This window comes from Cetorhinus maximus, chromosome X, assembly GCF_964194155.1.
Source record: "Cetorhinus maximus chromosome X, sCetMax3.hap1.1, whole genome shotgun sequence".
In the NCBI taxonomy this organism is placed as follows: domain Eukaryota; kingdom Metazoa; phylum Chordata; class Chondrichthyes; order Lamniformes; family Cetorhinidae; genus Cetorhinus; species Cetorhinus maximus.
Genome location: NC_135917.1, coordinates 2,898,188 through 2,914,019, shown reverse-complemented (window position 1 = coordinate 2,914,019; position 15,832 = coordinate 2,898,188). Strand labels below are relative to the sequence as shown.

Sequence of the window (15,832 nt, the reverse complement as noted above, 5' to 3'; positions counted from 1 at the left end):
GGGATCTCTCCCTCTTGTTGTGGGCTAGCTTTACCTACATGAAGACAGATGGAATGGAATGTGATGCAAACAGGTGGAAGAGAAGTTGGGAAACATGCATGGCTGCTGTGTGTAGTGTGCCCTCCCCAGTAAAGGCAGAAGATGTTGAGTGTGCAGGATGATACATGAGATTGTGGTGATGTTAAAGTGTGTGTGAGACATTCAGTGCAGATCTGCCTTCTGCTAATAGTGTTTGAGATCCATGTGGGCTACAACCCTTAGAGCACCTGATGCCCTTATGAGAGTGAGTGTCCAGAGTGAGTAGAAGGTAGACTTACCCTGGCTGAACAGAAAAGATCATTCATCCTCTTCCTGCACTGCAACATGTTTCTTTTCTCGGTGCCACAGGCACAGGCCTCCCTGGCAACCTCCTCCCAGGCTGATGAGGTCAGGTTGGTTGCCCTCCTGCTTCCATTCCTCAGGAAAAGGACATATCGGCGTTCACGCCTGGAGGAGAATCATCAGGGAGTTGTGGCTGAATTGAGGCACACAGGGCTTGCTTCTCCTGGAGGACATATCATTTGGCCACACCACACAGCTGGCCTGCAGAGAGTGAATATGTGTTTGGGCGCAGCTTAAATATGGCACGAGGAACTTTGACCCCCATGACGTAATGGCAGGTGGACGAATCAGTGACCCCCATGAGCTTATGCATAATTAATCAGCTTTCCATCAGAAGATCGGGTGTGAGAACCTACCCCGCCAATCAGCGGGAAATTTGCTGACTATCCTGCATGCCACCACACTTAGTCTGCAAAATGGAAAATTCTGATCTAAGTTTTCTTTGCCAAAGTTCAGAAAATACCATGCATTACAATTGCATATACCCTTTAATTGTTTTCTCTTCCAAAAATCTATACGTATTCAGTTCCTTCTTGAATCCACCTCCCTGGGCAATTGAATAATCACCACAGTCTGCGTGGAGTAGTTAAATCTAAACTGTCTGTTCTCCTTCTCTGAGCTTCAGTGCATGCCTCATTGTTGTGCAGTGTGACTTATTTTAAATAGAATGCGTTCAGTTTATCCATAAAATCTTGAACACCTCATTAAGATTCCTCTGTTATTTTTTGTGTAATATATATAATAAAATAAAATATAAAATCTAATTGTAATCTTCAGGTTTTTCTGCTCATCTTGAAGTCACAAAGTATTTACTTGTTTCTTTGAGTATCTCAAAGTATCCTCCAAATTATGTCTATTTTATTACCTTAAAGACACTAGGAACTTGAAGCTTTGGTGATGGAATTCCCAGGGCATAGTCAATAAGAACCATAGACAAGATAGTCAGGAAAACAGCAAAGTCACTTATCATTGATCGCACCTGCCAATAAATATAGTAAATGAACAGAACAGGGTTAATGCCTCTGTTAGAACAATAAAAACAAAAGTATTATACAAATGCATTGTATTCATTCACCAAGAATGTCAACGGTCAGTTCTAGCTTTGTGTGAAATAAATAGTGTACAAAGCCAGAGGGGGGAAAAAAATCTAGGTAACACAATAGCTTCACCAAAATGAAATTAGGTCCAAAAGAACAAATCTTTTATAACAATAAAATAAAAACAAAATACTGTAGATGCTGGAGATCTGAAATAAAAACAGAGTGCCGGAAAAACTCAGCAGGTCTGGCAGCATCCATGGAAAGAAAAACAGTTAATGTTTCAAGTCCAATATGACTCTTCTTCGTTCTGAAGAAGTCATATTTATCTCAAAATGTTAATTCTGTTTCTCTCGCCTCAGATGCTGCCAGGCCTGCTGAGTTTTTCCAGCACTCTGTTTTTATTTCAAACCTTTTATAACAATAGGTGTAGCACTTCTCCATTAAAACTCCCCACCCAGTGGTCACCCATATTGAGCCAAACCTTTAGATGGCATGTTAGCAGGATCTGGGAGCAGGTTGCTACATGCCCTCATACTCAGAGTAGCTGAACATTATACCTGGAAAACTAGACCAAAGATTATTTTTAAAAAAAGCTTTGTTATCTTACAAAAGCACAACCTGCAAAACTGTAGGAAAAAGTTTTTAAAACAAAGCTGGAAAAACAGATTGCACGTACCTTAGTTGGAAAATAGTGACTTGTTTTAAACTGTTTGAGGAACCCTGACAGGGCAAATGTAGAAAAGAATAGTATAACAGACCAGAAGAGTACATCAGGGGTATATGGTCCGTGGTGTCCACACGAAGGACCAACAAATTCACCATGAAATGTCCTACAGTCCTGGATGATGAAAGGCAGCAAACAGGTTATATTAAAAACGATGCATTGTACTAGTTTTCTGGAAAGCCATGGTAATAGGCTTCTTCAGTGGATAGTATCCTCCACACACTATTGGAGCAATCTGTACCAGGTTATCACTCTATGGGAAAAGGATCATATTGAGACAACCATCCTTTAAGACATTTTGTCACATAATGACATCACTGTCAGAGGTATGCCTACATAATCCTTACCAATCTCAGACATCAAAAGGCCTGACTGGACCTTGACCAGCAATTTGTTTCTCCTAACATCAGGATTTAAATCATTCAGTCTTGCACACTGTCACATTTAGATATACTTTTTCTCTCAATCTATAAAAAAACAAGTTTAATTTATACTTTGTCTATATTGAGAATTCAACTCATTTAAAAAATATACAAATATTGGTGCTTTATAAATGTTATTTGGATTACTTCATAAGGCAACTTCACAAAGGTCATCAATTGGCATCTCATTCAGAGATGCATAGGAAACAGCCATAGCATGAAGGAAATGATCTTTAACCTGCTCTGGGCTTCTGGTTGAAATGGTTGTTGCAGAGTAGGATACTCTCAACTATCCATTTGTCTGGTCTACTGCTTACTCATTAGTTTGCCTTGGATTCTTGCACCATAGGGAAAAAAATAATTGTTGAGCCTGCCTAAACTGTCCTGCTCAAGAGACATGATAACTCAGAGTTTGGCGAGCATCTATACTGCATAGATGTCAGTTTGACTTGCGTGCTAGGAGTTTAAATGTTGGGATAGAAAACCAAATAAAATTGGGAAGCAGTTTCAAGTAAAATTCCCATGCAAATCCTGTCGAAATGGCAAATCAAATATGATTGATTAACATTATGGTTTACTAACTATAAGCCAAGACCATCATTAAACAGTAATGCTTTTCATTCAGGAAGTGAACTTAAATATTCAAAACATTTAAACAGTTGATACATGAATTTGTAAAGAACTAAATGAAAGCCACGAGGAACCAGTGACGAATGGGTACAATTTCCATATAACTTGCATGAAATGAGGCATTAGGCAGGTGTAATCCGCGAGTGAAGAGAATATTGAGAGTTAGTTGAGCAAAAGCTGAAATTGGTGGGCATACATAAAACGTACTTTGCTTCAATATTTACAAAAGCATCAATATTTTAAACAATGTAAACCCTGAATTATGGAAGTGAGATGAGATAATAAATAAAAGGAAATCAAAAGATTAATTAATTAAGCTAAAGGACAACAAAGTGCCAGGACCTAATGAAATCCTGTAGGAAAGAGGGAAGAAATATCAGAGGCCTGAAAATATATAATTGAGGGTTCTGTTGAGAGCTGGAAGACTTGAGGATGGCCAACCTAATGCCCATTTTAAAAAAGGAAGTCTGAACTAACGCAGGTAATTACCATACAATCTAAAGAACAAAGCTTTTTCTTTTTCTTTCTTTTGTACGTTTGCCCTGAAAAGGGCAGCCTGGTAATGTTTTCTGATGGATTCTTGTCCAGTGCCAAACTGTATCAACTCCTGGGAAAATGGTAAGAAAGCACAATAACCTGGTCAAGATGGATAAATTAACAGAATATTTGATACCCTGTCTTTCTAATCTAACCTCCCCCTATAGATTTTTTTCCAAACGTAGTTGACAAGAGGTCCAATGCACAGGGCAAAGAACTTTTAACTGAGGAAAAACAAACAGGTGCAATGGCAGAGATCCTGGGGCTTGCTTGGCACAGTTTTCCCAAAACTATTACAGCAATGTGTGGAGGATGCTGAATGAAGAATTAGTCACATTTTCTGATTTCACTTCTAAAATCAACTCAACAAAATCTTTTGCACATTTGTTCATAGTGGTATCCTTTACAGTTTACTTCTTTAGTTTGTTATTTAGTTCATACAAATATTATCCAAAACAGCTACTACTGGAATATGATAAATTTGTTTAAAAGAATATATATATATACTCTCTTCCTACCTGTCAATAGTTTTTGCACAGGTATCCAAATATGTAGCATTTAACTATACCCCTCTGTTGTCATTAATACCAATACAATTAACTGTCCTTTTAGTGGTTTGGAGGACCTGAAAATTATCTTTTATGAAAAGCAAAAGTATACAATTTTTCTCTATAATTAGCAGCTTGCTAACAATATTATAGTAAGGCACAGGATGAAAACTTAGAATGTGACTCTGGACCCTTGATTTTTTTTTTGGTGCTATTTATTGCTTTCTTCACAGCAGCAGTGGGCCTAATTAAGAGACCATTCACAACCCTCCTTTATCCATATCCATAATCTTGAGCCAGGTTCATTTCCCAAACAAGTAACTAATTGAAAAATCCCTTTTTTTTGTAACTTACACTGACAGTTAGATTTGTCCAAGGAACTGACGATCTTGTAATATTGTGCTTCTCCCAGTGCTCTAGAGTTCTGTTGTTAGGATTACGAGGCTCTGTACATATACAGCTAAAATGAACAGAAACAGAAAATTAAGCTTAATATATGTTGTAACTGGATGAGCATATGCCTTTTCAGTTTGAACCAATTCTTTCTAAAGTATTAACAGAGAAAAAACTAAAATGCACTTCACCTGGTGAAAGTGGTTCATTAGTTTAAATAAAAATAGCTGGTCTACTTATTTAAAATCATTGTTACATATTTGCCTTATTTACATCCCTTTACATTATGGCTTCTCCCCTCATTTTGCACAAACTGCTCAGGCAGAATGGCAAAGAGCAAGAATATCTCATATTACCGCAGGTCCAGTTTATCCGCTACAAAACGTGGGCTATCCCTGATGAAAACTGATGTCATTCAGCAGAAGTGCAGCTGTCAGATTCAAGTGATAAATATTCCATGAAACCTGAACTCTTAACCAGGGCTGTGAGAAATAAGCATGTTCACCATCACACAACTAGGTTGTCCTTAATTTTGACACTTAATAGTTTAGTCTTTTTAGACATCATTTCCCTCATCAACATTTGTACCCAAATGAAGAAATCATATTCGGCTTGAAACGTTAACTGTTCTCTTTCCACAGATGCTGCCAGACCTGTTGAATATTCCCAGCACTTTCTGTTTTTATTTCAGCTTTCCAGCATCCACAATATTTTGCTTTTATCCCAAAGATCTCAAGTTTGATTCCCAGGCCAAGATTTTAAGGCCGCGCTGCAGCAAGCCATTTAAATCTCCATTCAGTTCGGCAGGACCGTAATATCCTGCTGGGGTGGGGGGGGGGGGGGGTGTAAAATCCTGGCCCCAATCTGTAAGGAGTTAGCTGATCTCAAGGGATCAAATATAATATTTCCAAGTTTGTTGATGAGACAAAACTAGGTGGGAATGTGATTGTGAGTAGGATGCAAAGAGGCTTCAAGGGGATGTAGACAGGCTAAGTGAGTGGGCAAGAACATGGCAGATGGAATATAATGTGGAAAAATGTGAAGTGAAGTTATCCACTTTGGTAACAAAAACAGAAATGCAGCCTATTTCTTAAATGGTGAGAGATGGGAAGTATTGATGTACAAAGGGATCTGATGTCCTTGATCATAAGTCACTGAAAGCTAGCATGCAGGTGCAGCAGGCAATTAGGAAGGCAAATGGTATGTTGGCCTTTATTGCTAGAAGACTTGAGTACAGGAGTAAAGAAGTCTTGCTGCAATTGTACTGAGCTTTGGTGAGACCACAGCTGGAGTACTGTGTACAGCTTTGGTCTCCTTACCAAAGGAAGGATATACTTGCCATAGAGGGAGTGCAGCAAAGGTTCACCAGACTGATCCCTGGGATGGTGGATTGTCCTAAGAGGAGAGATTGAGGAGCCTGGGCCTGTATTCTCTACAGTTTAGAAGAATAAGAGGTGATCTCATTGATGTATACAAATTTCTTACAGGGTGGATGCAGGTAGGATGCTTCCCCTGGCTGGGAGGTCTAGAACCAGGGGACACAGTCTCAGAATAAGAAGTAAGCCATTTAGGACTGAGATGAGGAAGAATTTCTTCACTCAGAGAGCGGTGAATCTTTGGAATTCTCTATCCCAGAGGGCTATGGAGGCTCAGTCATTGAGTATTTTCAAGATAGAGATCGAGAGATTTCTAGGTATTAAAGATATGAAGAGAAATGGGGATCCTGCAGAAAAATGGCACTGAGGTAGAAAATCAGCCATGATCTGGTATTCAACCATTCAGGTGAAGCAGGCTCGAGGGGCCAAATGGCCAACTTCTGCTCCTATTTCCTATGTTAAGTATATGACAGTCGGAGTGTTAGAATTGACCTCCTTGCCTCTGGGCAAGGGAAGGGAAAATAAGATGGGATTCTTGCTCTTGATTAACATCCAATGACCCCCTGCTGGGAAATGAAATGTGTCAACAGGATCATGTTTGGCCATGATGCCCTCAGCCACATGGTGAAACAACCTCCTAATAATTAATGTACAGGTTCACACTTCAAAAGGAATCATCTGACTAAGGTATTGGATATTAACCGGTTCCCATAGAATGCTAATGCTGAAGGGGGGAAGAAAGTTGGCAATAAATACAAAGTACAATGCTTACAAGTACTGAGTGAGCTGGTCCAGATTTGTGTGCATGTTGAAAGAATAGGTTTCTCCCAAATGGATCAGCTTTTCCAGAGCTTCATAGATGAAAATTATGCAGATGAGAGAGGCAAATGCTTCCTCGGTGAAACGAGTTATGTAACAAACAAGAGAGCTTGCGTCAGTGGCAACAAGCAAGATACACAGGAAAGATGTCCAAAGTCCAATATTCGCTCTCAAGGAAAGGTAGGATAAGTCATAGTCCCTATAAAAAGGAGAGAAAATCCAATTAAAGAAATGTAAAATTAGGTCTAGTAAGATGGACATACCTGAATTCTAATGCTAATCTAGAGATCAACATTGGCTGATTAACTCGAGCAGTGCTAATCTTCACTGCTACAGAAGTGCATTCAAAGCAAAGACAGTAGCTTTGCCAGAATAGAGGAGTGAGAGAAGGTGCATTAAAATTGGGCATACAACATAGTATGAACAGTTACAAAGTTTGGATCTGTAGTTTTAAACATTTGTGTTGGGGTGTGGCAAATCCATAGGGCAGAATCTTTGGGTCAGCAATTGGGGGCGGGCTCCGCTTGCCAACGCGTAAAATGACACGCGGTGACATCGGGCATGCGTCCTGATGTCACCGCACGTCATTCAGGTCCTCAGTTCGGCAGGCATGCAGCGGAGTCGGCTGCGCATCTGCCGACCTGTCAAAGGCCTTATAAGGCCATTTAGATTCCACTTAAGATAATTAACTGAGCTGCCCGTCCAACCTTAAGGTTGGTGGGCAGGCGAACAGCCCAGGCGGCCTTCACATTTATCATGAAACCTCATCCACGGGCAGGATGAGGTTCCATGAAGGGTTTATAAATTAAATAATTTTTTTAATTGAAATTCATTGACATGCCCCAGCTCATGTGACACTGTCACATGAGGGGACATGTCTTAAAAATGTTTTATTTTCTTTATTAAAATTTTTAATAATCAAAATAATCTCCCTGAGGCACGGAGCTGCCTCAGGGAGATTTCTGCACTCCTTCACGCGCATGCGTGAAAGAGCGCAGGCCCCGACTCAGCCTGCTCCCTCTGCCCGCACAGAGAGCGCTCAGCCTTAATTGGGCCGCCCAAATAAAATGGCAGCACCCAGCCGATCGCGGGTGGTGATCTGCTCCGCACTTGTCCACCCCCGCCCAACTTCCCCCGACAGGAAGAAAATTCTCCCCATAGAGTCAGACTGAGTGGGGCTCAACTGAACAGGTTTTGCTGTGATACCATGGCAGCTAATAAATCTTCTAGGTTTCAGAAATGAACATTTCTAACTAGTTTCCTGATTCTAGGATTGAATGTTATAGGATGCTTTGTACTCAGGGTGAAAGATCAGTAATGGGGAGTAGAGCACCTTCCATTATCTCTTTTTTTGTAACCCAGTGTCACCATCAAGCATTTCCAGGTCAAGTATGACATTTGCAATAAAGGTGCCCCAATCTCAGAAAGTAGGCTTTTACTGTGCCAGTATTAACTTTCCATTTTCCACACTAGCCATCCTTAGGGTTCCCCTACTGATTTTGCTCATTCTGTGTTAAGTATTGTGAACTGGAACTCATTTCAGTTGGGATCCTCCTAGCCAGAGATTTTCATCTCCACAGTCCAAGGTGAATTTGAATCCAGGTGGCAGAGTTGAAAAGTCAGTGTCGAACTGACTGCTTCATCCAGTGCTTGCAGAACTGAAAATTGATGACTAGAACAGTAACTCAACACTTTATCCGGATACTTTATGAGATCAGGAACTACTAAAAGGAGGAAGGTGGTTATTAAAGCATTTAAGGTTACTCAATACCTGACAATATCAGCTTCAAATATTCCTGAAATGAAACAGTCCGTAAAAACAGATTTTTATTTTGCTGCTTTAGGAAGTTGAGACTTATCTCACTTTATCACAGAACTTGACTGATAACCATACTGTACTTAGTATAATTTCACACATTTTCTTTTTACAAAAGCACTGCGATTGAAACCTTCCTGAAATTAATCAACAATACTTTTAATTTGGTTTCATTAGGTCATGGCCTCCTATAAATCTATAGAACAGTTTTGAAATGGGGTAACTTTTATTAGTTAACAGTTTATTGAATAGCAAGTCTGATTTAAAAATTAAAGTGCTCAAAGGATCATTACATGTTAATAACCTGTTTTTGCTCTAGATATTTTTCAAATACTGTGTTTTGACGGGGACAATGAGGGGGACTAATAGGAGAGGCACAGAGTCTGACAATTTGAGGAAACCAAAGATATACAGGTGAAATGATAAGAGCTGAAGGGTTCATGGTTCTCTATCCACTGATAATTCTATCCCTGTACCTAGTTAGCTCAGTAATTTTTCTATCAGCACTCAATAATACAATAAAATCTTAAAAAATACCTGAACTGGATAGAAAAAATGTAGCGTTCAAGTTATTCAGTTAATTTAAATAGTTTATCAATGTCAGAACTTGCTTCTTTAAGCCAAAGCTTTTCAAACTGAGGTTCCAGACTCTAGAATTTCAGAAACAAAAACAAAAATAGCTGGAAAAACTCAGCACGTCTGACAGCATCTGCGGAGAGGAACACAGTTAACGTTTCGAATCCGTATGACTCTTCATCAGAACTAAGGAAATATAGAAATGAGATGAAATATAAGCTGGTTGAGGGGGGTGGTGGGGGTGGGACAGGTAGAGCTGGATAGAGGGCCAGTGATAGGCAGAGGCAAAGAAGAAATTGTCAAAGACAAAAGGACAAAGGGGTGTTGACGGTGGTGATATTAGCTAAGGAATGTGCTAATGGTGACATTAAGGGTAGAAAGCAGGACGAGCAAGTGACAGATAGTCCTAGTGGGGTGGGGGGAAGGGATCAAAATAGGCTAAAAGGTGGAGAAAAAACAATGGATAGAAATGAATTTAAAAATAATAGAAATAGGTGGGAAAAGAAAAATGTATGAAAAAAATTATAAATTATTGGAAAAAGGGGGATCGGAAAGGGGGTGGGGATGGAGGAGAGAGTTCATGATCTGAAGTTGTTGAACTCAATGTTAAGTCCGGAAGGCTGTAAAGTGCCTAATCGGAAGATGAGGTGCTGTTCCTCCAGTTTGCATTGAGCTTCACTGGAACATTGCAGCAGGCCAAGGATGGACACGTAGGCATGAGATCAGGGTGGTGTGTTGAAATGGCAAGCGACAGGGAGGTCTGGGTCATGCTTGTGGACAGACCAAAGGTGTTCCGCAAAGCGGTCACCCAGTCTACGTTTGGTCTCTCCAATATCACCACCGTCAACACCCCTTTGTCCTTTTGTCTATGACACCTTTGGCAATCTCTTCTTTGCCTCCACCTATCACTGGCCCTCTATCCAGCTCTACCTGTCCCACCCCCCTCAGCCAGCTTATATTTCACCTCATTTCTATCTTTCCTTAGTTCTGATGAAGAGTCATACGGACTCAAAACGTTAACTGTATTCTTCTCCGCAGATGCTGTCAGACCTGCTGAGTTTTTCCAGCTGTTTTTACTTTTGTTTCAGATTTCCAGCATCCGCAGTATTTTGCTTTTATCTAGAATTTCAGGGTTTGCAAGAGCATCAGATTTCTGTTCTATTCCATACCATTTGTGTTGACTTACTGGCACGTTATTTTACTTAGTGTATATAATCATCAAAAATATTTTCAACAATGATAGCACTGATTTGCTTTGGTTGCTGGTGTGGTTTTTCAGAAGTTGGGACATGCGAATGTATCAATATTTGAAGGGGTCCCTCAGAGCTTGCCAATGTTTGCAGGGGATTCCGCGCTCAGAAAAGCACTGCTTGAAGTAGCAGACATCCTCCAGTGCTTTGAAGCTTTATAAATGCTTCTCTTAACAGTAACTTACTTGCAGAATTTGAATAAAATCTTTTCAAATACCAGCACAGGACCTGTACTGCCCAGAATAGTGAGAGGTTGTCCAGCAAAGAGGGAATATGCTATTCCTGTCATGGAAGCTCCAAACAGAGACTCAATCGCACTCTGAAAGAGACCAAAAATAATTATAACTGTGACTGAAACAATCCACATAAATTCAGTTATTCCATTGAAGGAAGTGGGAAAAGTCAATAAAGCTGTTTAAGAAAAAACTTGGCGTCCTTGGCTTTATAAATAGTTGCATACAGTACACCAGCAAGGAAGGTATACTACATCTTTATACATCACTGGCTAGGCCAGTTGGAGTATTGTGTCCAATACTGGGAACTGCACTTTAGGAAGGATGTCAAAACCTTGGAGAGGATGCAGAGGAGATTTACTAGAATGGTGCTGGAAATGTGATACTTTAGTTATGTGGAAGGACTAAAGAAGCTGGGGTTGTTCTCCTTAGGACAGAGAAAATTGAGGGGAGATACAACAGAAGTGTTCAAAATTCTGAGGGGATTTGATAACATAAATAAGGAAAAACTCTTTCCACTGTCAGAAGGGTTAGTAACCAAAGAACACAGAATTAAGACAATTTGCAAAAGAACCAGAGGGGAGATGAGGAAAATATTTTTTTAAAAAAGGAAGTTATTATGATCTAGAATGCACTGCCTGAAAGGTGGTGGAAGCACATTCAATCGTAACTTTCTGAAGGGGATTGAATATATACATGAAAAGGAGAAAATTGCATGGCTATAGGGCAAAAGCAGGGGGCGTTTTGTTAATTAGATAGCTCTTTCAAAGACCCTGCATGGGCACAATGGGCTGAATGGCCTCCTTCTGTGTAGTAAGATTCGATGATTGGTTACAAACAGACTACAAGGATGGTATAACAGAGCAGCCAAAAAAAGCTGCATGTGACAGTCAACTGGCTGCTGCACAAGAACACAAGGTAACACAAAAGATAGGAGCAGCAGTAGACCATACAGCCCATTGAGCCGGCTTCACCACCACTCCCTATATCTTTTGATCATGGCTGAGCTTGGGCTTCAACCACCACTCCCTATATCTTTTGATTCTGAGACACCAAAAATCTGTCTATCCCAGCCTTAATATATTCAACGATGGAGCATCCACAACACTGAGGGAGATGGTGGTGCAGTGATAATGTCACTACACTAGTAATCCAGAGGCCCAGGCTAATGCTCTGGGGACGCAGGTTCAAATCCCACTCTGGCAGCTGGTGGAATTTAAATTCAATGAATAAATCTAGAATATAAAGTTAGTCTCAGTAATGGTGACCATGAAACTATCATCAATTGTCATGAAAGCCCATCTGGTTCACTAATGCCCTTTAGAGAAGGAAATCTACCATCCTTATCTGGTCTGGCTTACATGTGACTCCAGACTCCACAGCAATTTGGTTGACTCTTAATTTCCCTCTAAAGTGGCCTAGCAAGCCTCAGTTAATGGGCAATTAGGGACGGACAACAGATGCTGACCTTGCCAGCAATGCCCACATCCCATGAAAGAATGAATAAAAAAATGTTTCCAAAGATTCATAATCTTTTGAGTGAAGTAATTTCTCCTTATCTCATTCCTAAATGATCGGCCCCTTATCCTGAGACTGTGCCCTCATGTTCTAGATTCTCCGACCAGTGGAAACAACCTCTCAGCGTCTACCCCATCTAGCCCCTTCAGAATTTTGTATGTTTCAAAGAGATCACCTCTCATTCTTCTAAACTCCAGAGAATACAGGTTCAATTTGCTCAGCCTCTCATCAAGGCTTACCTAGGTAGACACTGAAGCTATTCTTCCTGCAGATAAATCTCTTTTCATGTTTTCTGCTTTTGTCTAAAGCAATTCCTCATCTTCCATGAGTCCAGCCACAAAATAAACACTTTGACATGTCCTTTGGTAAGGTAAAGAATATTTCAACTTGAGCTGGATTGCCCATATTTTCTAGGGATCATTGAATGCACTTTTTGAGGCCCACTGGTGGCTGCAGCTGAATAACTTGAACTCCACTATTACTGCAAGGGAGATCCAGGTTTTATCAGGGTCTTAGGGGTTGCATTCTATCATTCCATCTATTTTTTGTGAAAACCATAAACCAGCGGCCTTGACCTTTGTCTTAACCCACAGAGGCTTTTCTCACTTCTTGCAATGATGTGCACATAGACTCAGAATTTGACATTTGTTTAGTTTTCTCAAGAAGGTGATCACTGGTTAAACAATGAACAGTAGCATTGCTAAGACATACCATGTTCCATGTAGTGTGTAAAAATAGCTTCTGCCTCAATGCTTTGTTTTACCAAAGATGACCTTAGAGGTCACATGACTATGGCAAGCCACACTACTCAAAAGGCAACAGTGCACAAAGGCATTTCTCTAAACACCCTCTTTTCCATAAAAAGAAAAAAAATAAATTGCATGCACTACCATTTGCAGTTACAAGTTACCCACATCCATGGTCTATAAAGAAGCCATCACGCATGAACAAATAACTGTTTGTTCTTTCAATTATTTTCTGGGATGTCATGAGTGGCTCTTTAGCTTAATGTTATCTACAAGCATTGCACTGGCTGATGTGGTCCTTAATCTCATTGCTCATGTTTTGCCTTCCTTAGTCTAGACTCAATTTCTTGATGGATTGCATGGATGTGCGTCAGCATCTCTTTTTTTCATCTCTTTAGGGACAATGACTCTAGTCCCTTTGTACAAGATGCCATCTTGGGCAATCACTTCATCTCTGAATACCCAATGCTCTCTTATAGCAACAGGTGAGTCCTTGATGCTTTCAGGCCAACCTTTCATCACTACTTCCTGTAGCAATTGGAGAGTTGTATCCCATTGCATAGTTTGCTTGACCTGAGCAAGATGCTTGTCTGTCAGATTCAATGTCTCTGCTGGGTTGAAGACTTCCAGAGCATGTTGTGCTATTGCTTCTTGTTGAATCTGAAAGATTTCACATGCCGTACTAGCATCATCAACTCCCTTCAAAGGGAGTGTCTCTCTTGACAGCGGGTCGACGATGTACATTTGCTTCCCTTGCTTGTACTTCATTTCCAAATGATATTGCTGAAAACGAAGTAACATCCTTTGCAGGTGTTTTGGAGCAGATAGAAGTGCTTTGAAAATTGCTTTGAAGTGGTTTGTGGTCAGAATCTACCGTCACTTTCTCTCTCCCAGACACTGATTAAAATGTTCACAAGCAAAGACAATAGCCAGGCACTCTTTCTCAATCTGTGCATAACATCATTCTGTTTGCATTAATGTTCTGGATGCAAATGCAACTAGTTGTCCTTGCTACATGAAGGCAACTCCAAGTCCTGTTTTGCTGGTATCACACTGCAGGGTGACTTCATTGTTGACATCATAGCTCAGCACTGGCATTGTCGTCACTAGTTTGATGTGAGTGAAAGCTGCTTGTTCTGTGCCCCAATATCACTGAACATCCTTTGCAGTGAGCTTGCATAAAGGTTCACACTTTGATGACAAACTGAGCAAGAACTTTGCTAAATAGTTCACAAATACAACAAATTGTTACATTGAATTCACATCTGTTGGCTGCTGCATCTCTTCTACAGCTCGCATCTTATCAGGATCAGGACAAAGTCCTTCTGCTGTCAGCACATGACCTATGTACTTGACTTCAGCCATCTCCAGTTTCAGCTTCTTGTTCAGCTTCAGGTTCATCTGGCGAGCTCTCTCCAGCAGTTCCACTATATTCTGATCATGGTCTGCAATGGCTTCTTCCATTGTACCTCCACATCCATAGACTAGCAGATCATCCACAATCGATTCCACTTCTGGACGATCATTGACTATCTCATGCTGTCTGCGTTGATACTCTTCTGGAACAGTAGAAATGCCAAGCGGCATGCGCAACCATCCGTACCTCCCAAATGGTGTCCAGACCGTAGTCATAAAACTGCTGCTTTCATCCAATTTCACTTGCCAGTATCCATCCTTCACATCTAGGGTGGTAAAGATCTTTGCCTTGGCATGTTGTAGTAAAATTTCTTCAATGGTTGACATGGTGGCAGTGAGATCTCTTTATTGAGATCCTTTGGATCTATGCACACACTTAGCTTTCCAGATTTTTTCACTGCTACCATGTTGCTAATCCAGTCTGTAGGAGTTATCACTTTCTTGATTACTCCCATCTTTTCCAGCTCCTCTATCTTGTCTTTCAGGCTGGACTTGAGGGCTGCTGAAACTCTCCTTGGAAGATGCCGAGTTGGTCTCACATTCTCATCTACTTCAAGATGATATTCAACAGGAAGACATCCAAAGCCTGTGAAAACACTTTTGTATTTTTTTAGGATTTGTTCAGCAGTCAATGGCTAGGTGCCATGTGAAACACTGCAAGTCTCTTCTAGTATATGGAGGGTTACCAGTTCGAGCTTTTAACTTGTTGCAGCTGAGATGAGGGGATTTTGCTTAGTGCCTACTGTCTGGAACTGCACATCTTCTTTCCTCCCATGGCATCGGGTGGGCTCCCAGCTTAGTTTGTCCTCTTGGGGTGAGCATTGTTCCATCATATAGTCTCAAATTCACCAATGACAGCTTCATTTTCAGGTCACCATCTTGAACAACCTCACGCAGGTCTGTGAAGCTCATGATGTTGCACGTAGCACCAGTATCTATCTGACACTTCACATTAACTTGATGCTCTCCTTCTGCAGTCATCGTTCCAATAGTCACAAGCCATTTTTCACCTTGAGACTTGACAGTGCCAACCTGTTCTTGGGTGTAGAGTGATTCATCAGAATCAATCAATCATCGGCTGGGATTTTCCGTACCTGCCAGCGTCGGGCATGTTCGGTGGCGTGAGCAGACAATGAGGCGCAACTGGTTTCACAACGTTGTGAAACCAGTTTGCGATCATCCGCTCAGCCCGCCAACGGCGAGCCGTGTTTCCTGCCATCGGACGTTGGGAACTTCATTGTAATACATCTGCATATCATTATTAAGCCAGCCTACCGGAGTCGTCGTCCCCTTCCCCCGCTACACCGCTGGATTGTCCATCCACGTCGGCGTGTATTTCACAACAGCACATAAAAGGCGTGCACTTGGTGTGCTGCATTTTGAGGGGAATTCGGAGGTGAGTACACA

General features: G+C 40.9%; 1 protein-coding gene across 1 annotated transcript in view; it reads right to left on the bottom strand.

Annotated features, from left to right (window-relative positions):
• The window catches only part of LOC144672698 (electroneutral sodium bicarbonate exchanger 1-like), a 340,464-nt gene that overhangs the window by 67,520 nt on the left and 257,112 nt on the right, over positions 1–15,832 (bottom strand). The window contains exons 13-17 of the mRNA XM_078534615.1: positions 10,698–10,831; positions 6,824–7,069; positions 4,637–4,742; positions 2,098–2,259; positions 1,247–1,360 (exon numbers count right to left, since the gene is read on the bottom strand). Of these exons, the coding sequence (XP_078390741.1) occupies positions 1,247–1,360; positions 2,098–2,259; positions 4,637–4,742; positions 6,824–7,069; positions 10,698–10,831 (762 nt within the window). The remainder of the gene's footprint in view (positions 1–1,246; positions 1,361–2,097; positions 2,260–4,636; positions 4,743–6,823; positions 7,070–10,697; positions 10,832–15,832) is intronic.